General features: G+C 37.2%; 1 protein-coding gene across 6 annotated transcripts in view; it reads right to left on the reverse strand.

The window, feature by feature from the left end:
• nompC (no mechanoreceptor potential C) overlaps window positions 1-16,699 on the reverse strand; it is a 77,803-nt gene extending 61,104 nt beyond the window's left edge. For all 6 annotated transcript variants that reach the window (XM_087351688.1, XM_087351687.1, XM_087351691.1 and 3 more), the window contains exons 1-2: window positions 14,886-16,699; window positions 7,189-7,290 (exon numbers count right to left, since the gene is read on the reverse strand). In XM_087351688.1, coding sequence (XP_087207814.1) covers window positions 7,189-7,290; window positions 14,886-15,203 — 420 coding nt within the window. In that variant the 5' untranslated portion in view covers window positions 15,204-16,699. The remainder of the gene's footprint in view (window positions 1-7,188; window positions 7,291-14,885) is intronic.
• Between the last annotated feature and the right edge of the window lie 2,919 nt (window positions 16,700-19,618).

Here is a 19,618-nt window from a genome sequence, read left to right on the forward strand (position 1 = left end):
ATGAAAAATCTTTGTAAACAGAATAAGAATGTAGAGCAGAAATAAAGGGAAGTATAATCAAAATTCAAGGGCAGAAATTTAAGAATTTTAAAATAAGAGTTTAGGTAATAAATTAGAACATTTTTGCACTATCTCTTTATGTAGTACTGTAGAGCAGTGTCTCGATACAAAGTAATGCGATTGAATTCAGATTGTCAGATATTTTATTTTTTGTAATTACAAATATGTCACATAAAAGTTTGGCCTAATATTTATGTACAGATTTAGTCTATGTTAACAATTCTGGACATACTGCAAAGATCGCATGGTATCCATGTGTGCAATTATTGAGTTGTAAACTGTTCTCTACGAAAACTGTTTATTTATCATATATCTCCATGCGATATTCCACTTGGTAAATTGCTTATCGCCATGAAATCAAAAGTAATATAAGTTTCATGCATGCTATATATTCCAAGAAAATACCTTAACAAACGTTGCAAATTTTTCAAAATTCTATTATTATATACAGCTTCCACCTCACAAGTTTCTACATCTACCATGTTGTCATAACCTGCTGTAGAAAATCGGTCGCCTCCAAAGATATACCGTTTATACCAAACGTCGTGAAAACTGGTCAACTGGCTCAGAATTTTAAAGGACACATAGACGGCATTGTGATATCATAAGTCTACCTTTCCACAATAAATAAAATGAAAATAAAGGTTGCTGGTGCTTGAATATGATTCATCGTCGTCTTTTTCCGATATTTAGAATACGCGACTCCTTACCGCCAATCTCTTTTCATGCCTTTCAAATTATCAGCTATTTATTTTTTATTAGGCCAAAACTAAAGTTGGAATAAATCCACAAATATTTCGCTAGTGCGTTTTTTATACTTTTGTAACACTATCTGGTCTTTATGTTAATTTGTTGCAGACAAAATAATTCTGTTGTAAAGATAATTAACAGTACAAATAGACCTATAATTTAGTTTGTTGTATTTAGATAAACACACACCATCTCTAAGAATTTAAAATGAGATTTTATGTCTTGATGGGATGTAGAATTCTGTGGATAAATTCTTCTGCAGAAAACCAATGTCAGACTGCAATCGACGAGCTGTCTGGAACATCTAGCATATACAGTCGGAGAGAAAGACATGCAGTATTCTATATAATTTGTCTCTGTTGGTCGATAAACGTTATTAAGTGTCAATAGTTCTTATCAGGATTAGGTAAATAATTTCCTTCTGTCTTTTAAAATATATTGCTTAATTAGAAACCCATATTCTGGAAACCATTTTATATTTCTCATAAAAATTACATTTGCAGATCACAGAAGATCTCGTGATTTCGTTATCATAATAATACTAAACTACGAATAAACTATTAAAGTATAATTTTGTAGAAATCCAGAACTCGAACCCCGGCCCACTCTGGACGATGCAACAAGTTCGACCTTCGCGTGGTTCCATATCCTCATGACGTAGGAGCAGTCTTTTATTATACCTGTGGCTTATCTAACAATGGGGCACCTCATTTGCATTTTATCGTCCTATCCAGGATTCGTGTCCCAGACCCAGTTAGTTTCACGAGCCCTTTAGTGACACTGCGCAGTTTGTAACTGACTCTACGAGATTTGGGTAAGTTTGGTAGCCCATGTGGAAACGCCACAGTACGGATCTGAGGAAAATGTACGGACCTAAGAGAGAGAAAGTAACAAAAAGACGGGAGAAAGTGAACAGTGGTAAATTAATACCTTGTACTTTTCACCATTTTTATAAGACATTACAGCCAAAGAGTTTGAGTTGCGTGTGACATGTAGCACGAATGAAAATGCATACAAAATGTATGTTTGAAAGCCAAAACTGAAAGAACATTTGAGTGAACTGAGCATAGATGGAATGTTAATGTTCAATGAATAAATGTGAATTAGATTCATCTCGTTCAGGTTAAGATGCTGTGTCAGGTTGTAGACAACACGGCCATAAAAGTTCTGTTTCTATACTTAAATGTCCTGTATGTTAGCCTGTACGGTAACCACGCCATGAAAATTTTTCTTAAGATTTCAGATTCTGTCGGTATGGATTATGAAAATTGTTTGTTGTCTTCTTAGTTGTTGCACTGTGTAGTCTGGTAAAAGTTTACCGAAATTTCAGAGGTTCTTGCTGCCTCAATCATCATCATCATCATCATCGTCAATTATTTCCCTGAGATGGAGGCAGCAAGGACCTCTGAAACGTCGGTAATCTTCTACCAGACTACGCGGCGCTACAACCAAGAAGACAACTGTCATCAGTGTTACGTACATTAAAGCTATTTACGATCTGAGTTTCTCACGGCGATGAGAAGTTTGTTGTTGTCTCTCGGGTTTTGGCGCCGTGGTTACCAGCGTTACTCTGTAATGTTGGCATCTCGTAGAAAATCCACAACATAAACTAGAGAACAACAGTAGAAATGTGAATTTGTTGTTTCTATTGTTGTACACTAAATAAATACCACACCAAGAAGAATGAAATATTTTCTTATATTCAGGTAAATACTCAAAATATTAAAGTTGTGGGTAAAAACAGTATATACGACGCACAATATTTTTCAGGATATCATATAATAAGAAACTCTTGTTTTACCAGTCACCACCTAGTACTGATAATTCAGTAAAATTTGAAAGCCTGCGACAGTGGCTAGTATTGAGTATAAAAGGAACACAAACAGAAATTTATTGGAGATAACATTAAAACGATCTGAGAGAGACAAATTTGAGCACGGACACTCTCCGAAACGTTGGATTTAAACATTAAACCTGTATGGCTGATGGCCCAAGAATATTTGATTGTGTTATGTATGACTTTTAAAGTTCAACCAGGTCAAATTTAATAGACTAACTTACCGACAACAATTACAGATAAAATATTCCACTTTAAATCTAAAGTAAATGTATTTAACCGACACTGACACCACATTTATCTATGGCATATCATACTTTATGTTTCCAAAGGAGTGAGTCAAGGTGGGAGCAGAGATTACATACAGTTAACCTCTCTGTACATAAGATAAAGCTATTTATAACCTCTGCACTGTGTCGTCGTGTGCGTCATAAGCAGTTTTATGATCTGCGTCAGTTTGCTCAGTATTTATCAAGTTCTCCTTTTATTCTTCACGAAATGCGCTCCATTTCATGTTCGACCTTTAATTCTTCGCCCAAAACTAGGATGATCACGATGGGCGTTGCATGTAACACTCATGGTAGAAATTAGACATGCAAATATAATGTAAAAATAAAACCCGAAAGAAAGAGAAAACTTGGATGACCTAGGCACAGATGACAGTATACTGTAATATAAAAATAAATCTTAAAGAAACCGTGTGTGATGATTTTGTCTCGGTCCAATTAGCTTGTGATAAGCTCCAGTAGCAAATTCTTGTGTAAACGCTATTGAATATTTCGGTACAATAAAAGACAAAGAATTTCTTTGTCACCTGAGCGACTATTAGCTTATCAAGACGGATTTTTCTCCATGGCGCTACTCAGTTATTCATGCTTTAAATGGTCTTTTGTAATTGATTATTTTCTTTCAAATATAAGCTATTAGATATTAGGGTCATCCATGAAGCAAATTCCTGCTTAAGAAATTGTCAATTAGTTGGCCAAGAAATTCTCTATCTTTTAAGAAACTGGAACTGCATTAATGTGTATAGAAGAATTAGCCACTGGCCTGTATTCTCAGCAAGTTTGATCTGAACTACGTATACTATTACACCCTATTTATTTAGTATTAACCTCTCATTACGCCTCTCAGAAATATTTTACCTTTAGGTTTTTCCAATTAATGTTGAAGTCAATGAATTTGTCGTCTCACAAATAAGTTCTCCTTGAAAAAATTTAATTTAAATTGTTATTTTATTTTGTGTCACGATACATAAAACTAACTTCATGGAGCAGATCCTTTCTTAAGAAAGTGATAGTCAGTTAACTGGTCAAGAAACTTTTACAATTTTATAAAATGTTCATTATTATGTTATCCACATCCAGCCATTATACCGAAACCTAAACCTAATGGACACAAATCACAACCAGATAACCCTTAATTTTAAGGTTAATTTTAATTTTATTATTCTATATACCCTCCTGTCATACAAACGACTGCTTTACAAGGTTTCCATACCAAAATGCTGTGTGCAATTCTTATCTCAACCATGCCATATGTAATGTCTATTGATTCGACCAACCTAAGAGTATAAATTATTAAGTTATTTGTTTTGTTTAAGAAATAAATATTGATAATATCTATCTAGGAAATCATAATGAAACAGACTGGCAGTAGGGTAATTTTTTTGGGAAACTTAGGTAAAAATTTTCTCTGTGTGTCTGTGAACAAGCATCAATCTATTACGACGTAAAGCTGCACTAATTCTGAACCTTGGCAATGTATAGAGTGGACAGGTTCACACTCCTGGAATTTTAATCCACTGAAAGGAGCCTCAGATATACAGTGGGTCACATTGGGTCACAGTGGGTCACAGAGCAGAGTCGGCCAGCGCGTGATGGTGGGAGGGGCAAATCGCAGTCACTGACGGGAATCGAATATAGGTCGCTGAGGCTGCAGCCAGTCCATGGCAACATTTTGTAGGCACTTGCTAAGACGACGAAGACATGAAGGCCATAGCAGTCAGCATTGATTTACTCTGTACCGAGGGGCAACATTATGGCGTGACCTCTGAGTCAGCAGCCCACAACTCGTCCAAGCGCGCGTGTGAAAATTAGCTTCTTTCTTAGCGATAGAAATGAATCACGACTGAGACTCTCAGCTCTATGTTGTAGTTTTATGTTTCAAATGATTGTCAAAGATAACAGGAAATATTCTTGGTTGGTTTAAATACACGTAGTAGGATCTGAGGTTCTCAGGGCTGTGAGTACGAAGACGGCTTTCTTCTGGGTTTTAGCAACATGCAGTCTTGTAGAAGTTTACCAACGTTTCAGAGGTCCCTGCTGTATCCATTATCAGAAGACAGACATCTTTTAAGGTGGAACTGTCCATATAAATGAACAATTAAACAAAATTCTTGTTTCGTTAAGACGTAGTCATTATCCAATTCTACAACCAGCGTCCGATATGGATTCATAAATCCTAAACAGAAGACGCTAACGCGTGTTGGAAATTGCGTGGGAGTCCAGCCATTTGGGTTGGAATTCATATTTCGCGATTACATGTTACCTCATGGGTGTATAACCTTATTATCTACTCCAATTCTGAGAATCGTCTACGAAAAAATTTCTTACTATGCTGTTGGTTCTTTAAAATATGTCTTCTTTCTGCACTTTGTTTTTGGATGAAACTAGGTTGAATAAAAAAATACTTTGTCTTCTGCTTAATTAATTTCCACGTCACGAAAACGTATGGGTAAGCCAGTGTATAACTACACATTTTTAACCTTGGCATTAGATGTGCGTGAATGATTAGCTTCAAACTTCAAGTACTTTGCTCATGGGGGGAAAGATCCTTACACCGGCATGCATTTGATAAGAGATGTAGTGTGCCCATGTCGGAGAACAGAAAAACACCCGTACCTGTCTTGAATCTAGCCAGATTAAAATTTCTGGAAAAAAAATTTCGATGAGACACGTACTGTTATCTCATAACACGAATCAGGGTATTCTAAATCTGAGTCAGTTTCATGCTATTGGTGTAATTTGATTTTGGCAATTTCTTAGCTTTTTATTTTGCCTTCGTGGCCTGCGATGATAACACGGCATACCATGTAAACTGTTCGTATTGTGAACAAACAAACGAGAAAGCTAACACAATGGTAGACCCTCTTACTTGTATTTGAATGATGCCTGGTTATAATCTCTTCATGACTACCGCCTATCATGACTGACATTTCTCGTCATTCTCCTCAGTCAGAACAAGCTGAGGTCGCCACCGTACAGATTTTTACCTACTCAGAATAAATACTTACATATCTACGTACATAGTTTTATATTTTTGTCTCATTAGACAATATTTGGTGTTATTATAACTGCGGTATTTTTTTAATCAATTGAATTTCTGACAAACCCTTTTATATTTACATGCAATTACAATAAGGAAGTCGAAGACTGCATGTTTCTCCGAAAAGTTGGTACCCACCTACAAGAACACACTGCGTCAGAAGACCACAATCGACAGTTCACTTTTACATCTCCAATAAAGAGAATGTCAAGACATAGGGCAAGACTTCCAGACTAAACAGCATGCCTATCAACTGCTTTCAAAATGTGACATAACACAAACAAATTTTACATTTTGAAATTTAAATTATAATTTACATGAATAAACAAATTTCCTAGAATTAAAGAAGTTTATGGTGATCTGGAGTCACTCTACTTTCTTCAACATCTTTGACAAATCGAGGTAAATCAGAAGTTTATAGCGTGTTTAGTCGGGCATACGTCTAAACATATCACTCTTACTAAATTAAATCATGTCTAATTTCTTAGAATTACTGTTTGTAACATTTAATCCAATTTAATAAATTTGTATTAATGTTATTCTTTAAGTGAATCGATGTTTATCAAACTAAATGAGTATCTTAAACCGAGGATGCTGATTTTGATTACCAACGATTAACCAATTAACATTACCCCTTTTTCCTTAATTCTGTAGTTGTTTGTGACAATTATTAGTTAATTATATAGCACTAGCCTGGTATTAAGTAGACACATAATCTGCATAGAAAACTCAACTAATAAATGATTGAGTCATTCATCATTCACTACAATGGATTTATGCTTGACGCTGTCTAATGTTCGTGGTACATTTAATAGTTCTTTAGATTATGTTTAGGGAATTAGCTTTAATCCTTCCTTCAGTACTAAGTAACTAACTAATTCCATTGGATATAATCTTTCTTGAGATGCTAATAGTGAATGTCGTCTTCAAGTGATTGTCTAGGAATTGAATTAACAGAGAATTTAACTTTTGTCTTTGGTTTAAGACTAGTAACAATGTTCGGTATAGAATTCAGTACCGTTTAAATAAAAAGACAAATACGGTAACCACCAGACCATCATTCGTTTTAGTGCCTTAAGTACCCAAAATTAAATTGACAAGAAATGAACACAAGGTTTCAGTATGGCAATCAGCTACCTGAAGAAGGGTGTATTGCAAATCGTGTCCAACTTGATTACGATCTGAATAAACTTCTGACAGCAGAAGATACTCACATTGTTCCTTGCACAGACGTCTGCTCCCAGTTCGATCATTCGGTCCAGCAGAGCTGCCCTGTTGTCCTTGACAGCGTACAGCAGCGGAGTCATCCCCGTCGCCTGAGGGTAAGCAGAATTACCATTAACAGGATGCAGCAACAGTTAAGTAAAAATAACAACAACAATAATAATTACAAGAACAACAATAATCTGAGTCTGAATGTTTCTGACTAACTAACTAGATGGCTTACCGAACCCGAAGATTCATCACCGAATTAACCAAATCCCTCCACCGGACCCTGTCCTGGGCCAACAAAATCCAGTTTCCTTCAACTCCTATCTCCCATAGATCCCGCCTGAGATTATCTCCCATCTACGTCTAGGTCTCCGCAGCGGTCTCTTCCCCTCAGGCTTCCCGACCAATACCCGGTGCACACCTCTTGTGCCATCCATGTGCCCCGTCCATCTCATTCTTCTCGACTTAATCACCCTGACTACGATGCGTTATAATTTGTAAAATTGTTCTCTTGGACTTTGTCCGTTGTCTCAAATCACAAATACTGAGACGGTTCCAAAGTTCCAAGTAGCTACCACGTGCTTGTCTTGAAGCCCTCCCGACTAAAGAACATCAAAATAAATATTAAAACTTTGCATACCTTGTAGTGTATTAGAATATAAAATAAGCAAACAAACAAACTATTAACACTATAAAAAAAGACAATTTAGACCAATTTTAAAACATTTTGATTAAATGAATTAATTTCCCTGTTGCCACTGATGATGACCTCTTGAGTTTGAAACGCGTATGGCACTAGTGTCTTTTTTATAGTGTTAATAGTTTGTTTGTTTGCTTATTTTATATCAAAATAAATTCCCTTGCTGTGAAGGCCAGCCACTAAATTACTTTACCTTCCAAATTATCATCGAGAAGCAAATCAAAATTTCGGCGTCTTACTTTTCTTCGTTCTAAAGGCGTCACTCATATTCTATCCTTATCAGAAGCACGAGCGGACATTGCCTGGAAACCTTCTAATTACAAGACGCCTTCTTCCTCCGTCAGAAGTAAAATGTCTTTCATTTCTCGCATTAACATTTTCTCTTTGCTTATGGTCTTCTGCTATACATTCTAACTCCCTTCTATCTCTCTCTCTCTCTCTTCTCTCTCCCTTCGGCTTCAAAGAGTTAGTTATTCTTAGTTCTTATCAGCTACCTTTTCTCTTTAATGGTGCACTGCTACTTCTTTTAACAAGCTTCAAATTGGTTTAAATGTTGCGTACTGGAAATTAAAAGTCGCATGTTCTGGATTGGAGTAGGACCCACACTTGCTACTCTTGTTATCCGCAATGGTGGTGTAGGCTCTGCAACGGCTTTAATAACTGGGTTACTGCGTAGGTTAATTTTATTACACATACATACGTCTACAGTTTAACTTTTCATCAACTATTGGGCTACGCTAATAAATTAGAAGAGGCTACAAAGCAACACAGCGTACAACAATTTATAGTTCCACATATACACACGTTTATCGGGTGTATTTATCTTATGCTAATGTTTTAATATTATCCATTGAAATGCAAAGCAGAACGCATATAATGCGCAAAGATATTAACGCGTGTCACGACCGTTGACTAGCACAGAAAACATGAACAAATATATCACGTAAAACGGATAGCTAATAATATCTTCCTAAGGTTAAAATTTCAACCAAATAAAATTTAAATGAATTTTAGCTCAATGTAAAGTAAAGTTTGTCCCACTATACGCCATGTAGGCGCTTGGGGGAGTGGAGGTATAGCTCCTACTCATTCTTGACCTCGGCACTAGATGGGGGTGAGTGATCAGCATCACGCCCCGGCCGGCTTTACCCCTGGGAAAGGACCCCGGTATCCATTGTAGAGGAGGCTGGGTGGGCCCCAGAGCCGGTCTGGACGCAGAGGTTAGAGGAAAGAATCCTCTGCCCCAGTCGGGGATCGAACCCCGGTCGCTCAGTCTGTTGCCAGTCACTATACTGACTGAGCTATCCCGGCTCATTTCAGCTCAGTGTACTTACTTTTATATCAAAATATATGTACGTTTCAAAGGTTCTTATTGCCTCGATCATCAGAGCAAATCGCCTCGATGATGCTCAGTACCCTGTTCTCAAACACTACCAATCAGTTTTCTTGACGAGACAGGAAAAATTTCACACAAACAGATATGAATAAAATATAAATGTATACAAAACTTTTAGTTCTGGGCCACAATGCCAAATTTAATTGGAATCTGTTAAGAAGTTTCAGAGAATATACATGTGGCCAAATGCAAGCAAGCACAAGACGTTCCCAGTAGGATGATAAAACACAATGATCATCAACGCCGATTATGAAAATAAAATCTGAAAGAACGCTGTTTTGAAAATGTGTACTCCGTTGGAGTACGTTTCCACCCTTGGCTTGTGAGAGTCAAGATGGGGGGGGGGGGGAGAGGGGAAAAATGTTGAATGTTTCTTTTGCACGCTCCTGGTACGGTCACGGAAGATGTAAGAGAGATTGTGATTTCAGCGCGGGGGAGTTCTCCAGGAAAACCGGGTCTCGGTCACTAGTTTCCACCATGTGACTGTTTCAGGGTCAAGCTTATGGGTTGTTTACTGCATCACGAACGGGACGAATTAAGATTGTCATCAAAGACGAAATAATGTCCTCCGACAAGGACCATCGCCATGGGTGTTTGTATGTGTTTGTGGGAGGAGGGAGGCGTGCGAATTCTGATAACCCCGAGACCTATGTCAGAAGGAACGCCAGCATAAGTGTAGTACATTGGGCCTCCCTGTTTGGGGTTTGGCGTGGTGTACCCTAACCCGTTAAGAGTTTCTTGTTACTAAATTTCAGAGAGGTGACCAAGGGTCTTCAACATCTGTGGGGACACTGAGTAAGTAGGGAAATAAATAAGAAATTAATATAATATGAAAATTGCAATCGTAAAGTATCGCTTTAAATTTCAGAAAAAGTTGCTAGCATGCTTAAATAAACACCATAAACACAAAGATCTATGGAGCAGTGGAAGTGTGTTTTATATGTTTTCGTTTGTACTATAAGGTCAGTAGTCAGCCTCAGGCTTCGGTTTCTTTACCCCGGAGAAAGAGCCCTCCGGTACTGTATGGAGAGGAAGCTGATTATGCCCCAGAGCCCACTGTAGCCCTTGAGATGGAGGTAGCATGTTCCCCCGAGACATTGGTAAGGTCACAGAGAGTTCCAACCCAGAAGGCTACCATCGACAGCTTCATTTCCGTTAGAGCCTCAACTCCCAAACAAAAATTCTGCATGGTTGAAAACAGAGTGGCCAAGAAAGATATTTTACCTAAGACGTAGAAGTATGTAATTTAGCATAGTAGGAATTTCATGATTTATCTTGTATGTCTACATGCCATCTGTATTTTTAGAGTAGTGGAATGTGGGAAGTTTCAGTTTGTTTGACATGTATCACGGATTGGTGAATTAAATTGGTTATATTTTAGAGAAGAACACCTTTGGAAAGCCTACTATTATTAATATTATTATTGTTATTACTGCAATACGGAATCTAAGGTATTACTGCAGAGTCGTCAAACAAAGGCCTCGGAAACGGCAATGCTACAACACTAAGCTGAATTATGGTTTTATTATTCGTTCTACAAATTCAAACTTCAAAAGATATAAATGCACGTACAACAGAAGTTTCCATTTCTTTTATATAATGTCTGGGACCCAACTGGACGACGTCACAGTAGTGAAAGCTTTTATTCTGAAGTCATATAGCAATTGATCCAGTACCAACTTCTTACTCTACATCGACTTTTGTTTTAATGTAGTTTAAGCGAACTGTAAATTTCAAAGCTGTCTTGGTTTATTCAGCTGGTATATGACTTCAAAAGCTGACCGCATTCAACAACAGATAGACCACTTCAACCCATCCTATAACTGATAAGTTACTTAACCGATTATCTGTCAAACTAGGCAAAGCTAAGTAACTAGATGACGAGGCGGTTTACTAACCTATTAACAAATTATCCAATGAAGTGCCTAAGTAATTAACTAACAAGTTTACTATGTGATAAACTAAATAAATGCTCTAAGGTTTTTCTTGAAAATTTTATAATCTGTTGTTAAAACAGTTGCATTAGAGCAATTAAACAAAGAGTTTTCATAAGGGTGTACTGTATTTCATGTATCGGATACATGTTGTTTTGATACCAGACGAGAAGAAACAACTTTGAGAGGAAGAAGACAATAAAATGTAATCCTATGAAAACATGCTTAGAAGATAATGAATTGGATTAAACTCCCTCATTATCAGGTCTATCGTAGCGTTCTGTGAAGTATCCGATGAAGAGCTTGTCAGCTTGCAAGGCATTTCTCAAGCAACCGAGTAAATATCACGTGAGGAACGTTTTGTATCACGCAGTCGTTAGGAAATTATAAATACCTGTTCCGATTGCAGCAATGTGCCTATTAAATCTCAGTCACTGTAAAATTCGATCCCTTTTTATGACCCTGACCTACATCACTCTTGACTCAGCCAGAAGGCGAACTTAATACAACGGGACCAGCCAAGGGACGTAGAGTTTGCACGTGAGCGAGAAATATTATGGGAAAAGCGATGAAGTGCATGCAAGAAATCTGTCTGTAACATTAACGCAGTCAGTAGGTCGGGCAAATAGTTCTTTAGTTGGATGGATGGTTACATTGGGCGATGGAATAAGTGGTGCTCGGTAAGAAGATCTGAAGTTAAACGTAATTTGTTAACGTAAGCCCTTATTACAGAGCACCATAAATGTGACGTATCAATAGCTAAGGTTATTTGCCGTAGACGGAATAATTTATTATGTGTGGTGATATCAAACTTATCATTGCACAAGAGAAAGTTTTGGGGGCGTATTTAAAATAGTAGAGGTATTACGGCTGAATCATTAAAGACTGATCCAAACGACGAAATTCACAGAATACGCGACGTCTCGTTAAGTAACCTAAATACCTGAAACTTCAATTTCGAATTCCATAATCTGCTAACAAATGATTAATAGAGACTTTACTTTCCATGATAACGTATGACCTGAATCACAGCATGACAATACATGAAGCCAAGTAATCATCACTACAAGGTATTTGTAGGTTAATTTATTGTTGAGTAGGTGGCAGCACTTCCTGACTGCGTTGTTCTTATGTCGTAAGAAGAAAAACGGTGACAGCTTTATATGCATAATAAACCCAATTTAAGGGTTATTTTTTATGTATATCGGTACTATCAACACCTCTAATGCATATGAAAAAGTAGGACGCACTTTACGTACATGAGCGCTACTATTACTTCACATTCTCACACCAGAAACAGTTTTTGGAACAGAAAATGTGAAAACGGCACATTCGCCATGTTGCCAGATTTTAGTGTTTAAATGCGAAATTATTATTCTAAAAATTTTGAAATGCGGGTAGATTAATATGAACAAATCAAATTCCACAAAGACAAATTTCCTCTCGCGATCAGCCGTCACAAAAAAAAAATATAAATCTTTAGAAATATTTTTTACCATCATTTTCATTCTCTGATAATGAAAACAAAGAAAGTCTCCGAAACATTGGATTTCTACTCCGAATAGACGCAGCTGACAACCAGAAAAGATACTTAACACTAATAATAAAATCCGACAAATTTAAAACAGCTGTAATTTCCTAAAACTCGAAATAATGTAGGGATTAATTATAACATCCAGAGCACAAGAACGTTACAAAATGTACGCTTTCAATCACGTTACAATTCTTCACTAAATAAATATTGAACTTTATTGCATTTTGAAGAACGTCTCATTTGTATGGTCACTTTCGGGCCAGCGTTTTGCTCTGGCTGTAATTTTATTCTTCCCCCATTCAAAACAAGAACAACTGCGCACAATAATTTATGAAAGCGAACATACTCTTGCATAAAAAACGCCTTCAACACTTTACCTCTCTCAAGGCTTTCCCCATGTAATTACCGTATTTGCTTACCCCTCTTACTTATTTCTTTTTTAAAATTACCACTCGCTTTCAGCAGAAGAATTTATAAATGACACGCATAAACAAAATTAAAAAAAAAATAAAACTTGTTGCTTTTAAGACTTCACGACGATTGATTGTAAATGATGATTATGATTTTGGGTGCTGGTACCGTATGGATTTGGGCTGTATTTCTGACGCTTCACAAGAACAGGGCCGTGAATAATCTCTGAAATAAGTTGCATAATTAAAATTTCACCAAAAGTAACTACACTGTGTTCAATAAAGGTATCACAGAATAACAGCAAATAAATCCTACTGCTTTTATAACGAAAATGGATCTTCTGTACAGTACTTGAAGCAGGAACACTAAGATTCCTCGGATTCTATGTAAGTTATTTGGTTCAATGCAACATTATGTACATAATAAGATAAAGAATAGTAGGAAATCAACAGAGTAGCAGGTAGTGAGAAGTAAGTTCCCAGTAGAGAGAGCAGCTCGGATAAACGAATGACAATACATTAATAACAAACGAACGGAATGAGAGGTTTTAGGAGATTCGAAAGAAGACGGTCAGGCACAAAATGATGATTCTAAAATTAAACCCTGGTGACCTATTCTTGTGGATAAAAACAAAAAGAAAAATTTGCTGCTGTTAATGATGATGTTAATGACGGTGATGATTTTATGATAACTGCGATCTGAATATGAGAGTAATAATTGTTATGAATAAGGTAATAATCATGATGAGGAGATAAATAAGCAATTAATTGTTGACATTATTAACATCATCACGATGGGGGAAGTGAAGAACATGATGATAAAGAGTAATGGTGATGGCAGTCAAGAATAATATTATGCGAAGAAGGTGTAAGAAAATTAAGAATTATGCAGCGTTCACAGCGTTTTTTACGAAAAATCTATTAAATATATTTGATGTCGTTTATACTTTTATTGTTTTCAAACGTACATTTATTTAGGTGTTATCTTGAAGTAGACACACACACACACACTCCATTTCTCTCCCATTTTTTTTCCATGAAAACGTTCTTTCGGACACATCTGAAACGTACGCCCACTTTTCTGAATATTTTAGCAAGGCAAATCCATCACGCGAAGCATTGCTATTATACTGGCAATATGGGTCAATTATTCTACGAACCACATTCACACCCAAAACGCAGCACACAGCTCGACTCATTGTTCAGCTGGTGTTCACAATTTTCTGCTTTAGTCTTAACCAGGGCTACCACCGAGCGAGGACGGTCCATGACGACGCCCAGGGGCCTCTTTTGAGTGGCCTATGGCGCCTCCTTGGTACGTCTTTCAAAAATAGTGATGGCAGCGGAGCCTAAGGTATATGGTGAAGAACCGGTATCTTAACAAAAGCTGGACATAGCTAAGTTCCATTAAGATAGCACACAACTTTTAGGACCCTGCGTTAACTTTTTGTCGTGCTAATGAAATTTAATGTACCGTGACGTTATCAGATACGTGAATGCAAATTAACGTAATTATACAACGTTTATATGCAACACTAAATATCCTACTTTAATTTAATATAGCCTATTATATGTCGTTGAAATATCTAAACATTACGGCGTATCCCCTCAGAATTTCACCCGTGCGCCATTTTAATATTATTTACGGTAGACAATAAAAGTATCTGCATTTAAGTACTTATATCTTCTGCTTACTAGACAGTTTTGTGACAGCTATAAACTTACCGGGTCGAGGACCCCTAGCAGAGGTGTGGTATTGGTGTCTTCTCCTCCAGAAGCCACGATCTTCTCCAGGGCTTTCAGGGCTTGATCCACAGGGGGCCACTCACCCTTTTGGGAGAGTTGGAGGACCTTGAGGGCTGCATCCCTTGTTGACACTCCCGCACTGCCTGGCTTCTTTCCTGACCCAACGCTTTCTGTGTCACCCCCGGAGCTGACTTTGTCTCCCGCATTTCCGGTGTCATCTTTGCCTCCTCCGGAGGACTTATCATCGCCGTTGGCACCTTTGTTTCCTGTCCCTCCACCTTTCTTACTTGGGTTCATGTTTGTCTTGTTCTGATCCAGAAGATGTACTCAATTTGCCGTTCAAATCCTTTTTTGATGGACCAACACTTTAAAGTGCGAAGTTCAACCAGACAATATATAAAAACTCGGTCCCTACCTTCAAGAAAACGTACATCTCCCAAATAACGTTTAGTTGGCTATTATGTTCATGAAAATAATCATTGTTTGATTTGACTATCAAATGAAATCTGCAAGGATATTACTGAGACCAGAATTCAGAATTTTAAACCGATTAAGTAGGTGGTACACATAGTCACCACTGCCGTGTATAGAGTTAATTGTCCGACATTAGAGGGTTTCTTAATTTCAAATATCAATATACAAACTTATTCAAGAATGTTATAATATATGAAAGTATTTTGTACACTACTTCACAAGCATCTGAATCTTTTAAAAAAAAATATATAATTAACAAATTTTATAGATGAAACAGCGTCGATTATACACAGCGCTTTGTTCACGTGACACAAATTATAGATAGTTTACAAATCAAATGTCACTTTATATATAAATAAATGTTGGTATTCATTTAAAACCACGATGTTTTAAACCCTAAACAGTAGCAAATATAGAGAAAGTTTTCGGATTTCAGAATTTTATTTAAAATAACTCACTAGCTCAGTTCCAGTCTTACTTGTCATGGGTAGTAATATCAATTGAGACCTGTTTCTAATCACTTTTAAACCATTTTGGGCAGCCTCAAACCGCTTCAGAACGTCAACCATGATCAATGCTAATCGACTGTTACGTCCATAAAACATTTCAGACACTTACACATTCAAAATTGAAATTAAACTTCATGTAACCATAATTAAATGTAGCTTCAAAGTTAAATTAACCACTAAAATCCTAAACAGTCAATAATATAAGTATTTCTAAGAAACGCTTAATTACTAAGTAACTTTCTCTGTTTTGTTACACACGTTGACCATTATTATTATTGTTACAAAATATGTTTACGCGGAAATTAATGTCCACATTTTCATATTTTGTGTTTTGTTGTTACGCTTGTCATAACTGTGTCTTGAGGAGTAGACGTTGAAGACTACAGCAGTAGCACACTTTTGTTTCTTCTTCTTGTTTGCTTCAGTCAAAGAGACAGAGTTGCCACTCCTGGGCCAATGCCTTATTCAACTGTGAAATCTGTACTTCACACTTCGTAACAAAAATCAAAACTGTCATTATGGCTTCTACGTACATAACGTAGATCCCTGTCCTTCAAGAAGAAATAAAGCCAAGTCCCACGTATCAGAAACTAACCACTGCATGAAATTGTTCTCTGGATCAGTGATGGTCCGTGACTGGTACCAAACAACGACACTGGCCCCCACTCCATTATTAGTTTTTTGGTATAAAAAAAAGAAATACGAGATAATTCTCCATATAATAGAGTAGAGGAGGAACTAAAGGGGATGGGGGTAAAAAGCAAATGGTCAGGGCAGGGGAAGAGGATGCAGAACCCCGCTGTTGAACGGGGAAAGCTGAAGGGTTGATTATAACGGCAGCGGTCTCTGGCGGTATGGAAGAAATTTGCATGTTTCGTCACTGATTTCCAAACTGACCAATGAGAAGGCAAAAAGGGAGGGGTTACGTGCGCGGCATGCAATTGACTATATATAAGGAACTCAAAAAAAGTTATGATCAAAGACATTAAGAAGGAATGCAACACTTGTTCTTGGCCATGACGTAATTGCCGCATTTGACTATAGTTTATTATGCCACATTTATTAAGTATATGGGTAATATTAAGACCACTGTAAGTTATTCAACCTCCAAGACACGTTTCTACACTGACCTCATAAATTATGAAATGTGGCTTTTCAGTCATGAACCAGGCCTGAAGAGGAATATCTTCGAAGCTAGGGACTCTGCTCTTCTTAAGATCCTTGCTACTGTTACTGCCGGGGGCACGCAACATCCGCACAGACAAGGCAGGGGGTCGTACAGTGCCTGCATAGTTAAGCTGAGATACAAATGTGCTTTCAATTCATACACTCAAAAGCAGACTGCAGGCGTACCTGGAAAAGTAGCTCGGGTCATCTCAGAGTTAAAGATGAATATCCCTTACGGGTTTTTCCTGCTCATGATGAGGGTTCTCCGTTTCCGTTTTGTCACATTATATTGTGGTTACGGTCCTTGAGTAAAATGGTAATAAAATAAATTTGTAGTCTACTATTTGCGGTAAAAGTCGTCCCAAGTGGTAGGAATTCTTATTTTTAGATTTTCCAACAAGAATTTTGTATATATTTGTCATTTCCCTCATGCGAGATTCACATTTCGCCCATGTTAACTTTCTTACTTAATTCACCCCAATAATTATATTTAGTAAAGAGCACAAATTATAAAGTTCATCATTATGAAATGTTCTTCATTAGCCTGTCATTTCGCCTCAGTAGAAACAAATGTTCTTCTAAACACACTTTTCTCAGACTCTCTCAACTTACGCCTTACTCTTAGGGTGAGAGACCATGTATCAGAGCCATGTAAAGTTAACATATCTAATTTGCCGTACTTTGTAGTAGGCCTATAGAATTCACTAAAACCATTTCCCTTCTGGATCACTAATGGTCTGTGTGAAGATGGATGTTTGTGGTACCCTTTAGTATTTTATTGTTTTTGAATATATATATATATATATATATATATAAAGACCTATATAAACAGAAGAAGCTGTAAAATGTCAAATTAGATGATATTTGTTTATGGTTGGCAAATTGGAAATAAATTATAAGGAAGCGACCGTCATTCACCCTGGGATAGGCCATACTATCTCATTATTACCCTGTAAGAACTAAAGAAATTCAGAATAGCCGACGACAACATTCGAACCGGGTGCCTCACAAATGTGACTCGACAAAGTGCCTTATTAGTGAAGACAGATTGGACTGAACTAGAGGCTACTTGCAGGCAACGCTGTGTGGGATAGAGTTCCTCTGCATTTCAGACACGTTTAAAGCTAATTGTTTAATTAGCTTCAGTACTTCTCTAAGTTATATTGAGAGAGGTGGTAGGATTACAATGCTTAGAAGCGTCTTGTAAGATGAAATAGTTAAAATTACGAACAAACATCATGACCCTAGCAGGATTCGAAAAAGTTATCTGAACATTGGAGCACCTTGTACCAGGATCGGTTGCCTTAAGGTCAATTATTTCCTTTTTTGTCTGTCTATTTGTTGCTTCTTCCTTTCTTTCCTTCGTTCTGCGCATATTCCTTTATTTTATTTTCATATTGTGCCACTAATAATTAACAGATCAATATTTTAGTCGCCTTGCAAATGGGTGTCATGGCTATGGATATTTAAACGTCTTACGCAGGATTTGACCCTTTATAACCACTGCACTTAAGTCACCTTGCCATTGATCTCTTTCCTGAGTGGAAGCAGAACAAAGCAGGTCAGATCGTGACCACACATGCTTACAGCATGTCTAATAAACGGTTACTAAATTTACACGCGAAGGCGTGACGCCATATCGACTTGAGGGTCAGCTAATCAAGAACTGGAAGAATTTCTTACGTCGTTAACGCCGAAGAAATTAAATATTTGAATGAGAATACGAATTTAATAAAGGAGTTTTGTTTTTTAATGTTGCGTTGCATCGCATTGCGTAAGAAAAAATACATAAGAATAAAGTGAATCTATTATGTTTTGAAAACCACTTCGTATCAGATTGACTTACCGAGTTTGCGGAGTTGAAAGTCCCCGTACTCAACTAGACAGCCATTCTGAAAGTACGAAGACGGCTGCTGTCTTCTGGATTGTTGTGCCGTGCAGTCTGGTAGAAGTTTACTGACGTTTCAGAGATCGCCCTGATGATGGAGGCAACATGCACCTCTGAAACGCCGGTAAAATTCTACCAGGCTACACGGCACAACAATCCAGAAGACAGCCATATTCAAGAATGAGTTGTATTAACATGTTGGCAATAGAATTCCTTTGAAGGAATTATCAGAAAATATTATTGGAGGACTAAACAGGGAGATCAAAGGAGCAAAGGAGAACAGGCAAAGGATTCTGTCTGGACTATGAACATTCTGATCAGAAGACGCATTTGCGATGCCCGTTATGTAGTATCATAAAATTCACTTTTATTATTCTCAGATTCAAATACTTTCCCAAGCACTTCGGAAACAATAGCAATAACAATATGGTGTTCTTTACTCATTGTAACATATCATCATTATATGACTGATGTCCCTTGTACCTACCTCCTACATCGTCTCTCATTAAGCAATAGGTACAAGGATCTATCTTCCCACGACATCTCGAAGGGCGTTTTGTTAATTTGTCAGGTGATGTGTTTTATCTGCTAATGCTCTCTGGTAGCCTAATGACTTCCAATGAATTTCCCTGATAAGTCTGTTCTGAAGGACGAAAGAACGACCTAAGATAACA

Source organism: Zootermopsis nevadensis, unplaced genomic scaffold, assembly GCF_977971745.1.
Source record: "Zootermopsis nevadensis isolate Lab colony 2312 unplaced genomic scaffold, Znev_1.0 Znev_ptg000020l, whole genome shotgun sequence".
In the NCBI taxonomy this organism is placed as follows: Eukaryota; Metazoa; Arthropoda; class Insecta; order Blattodea; family Termopsidae; genus Zootermopsis; species Zootermopsis nevadensis.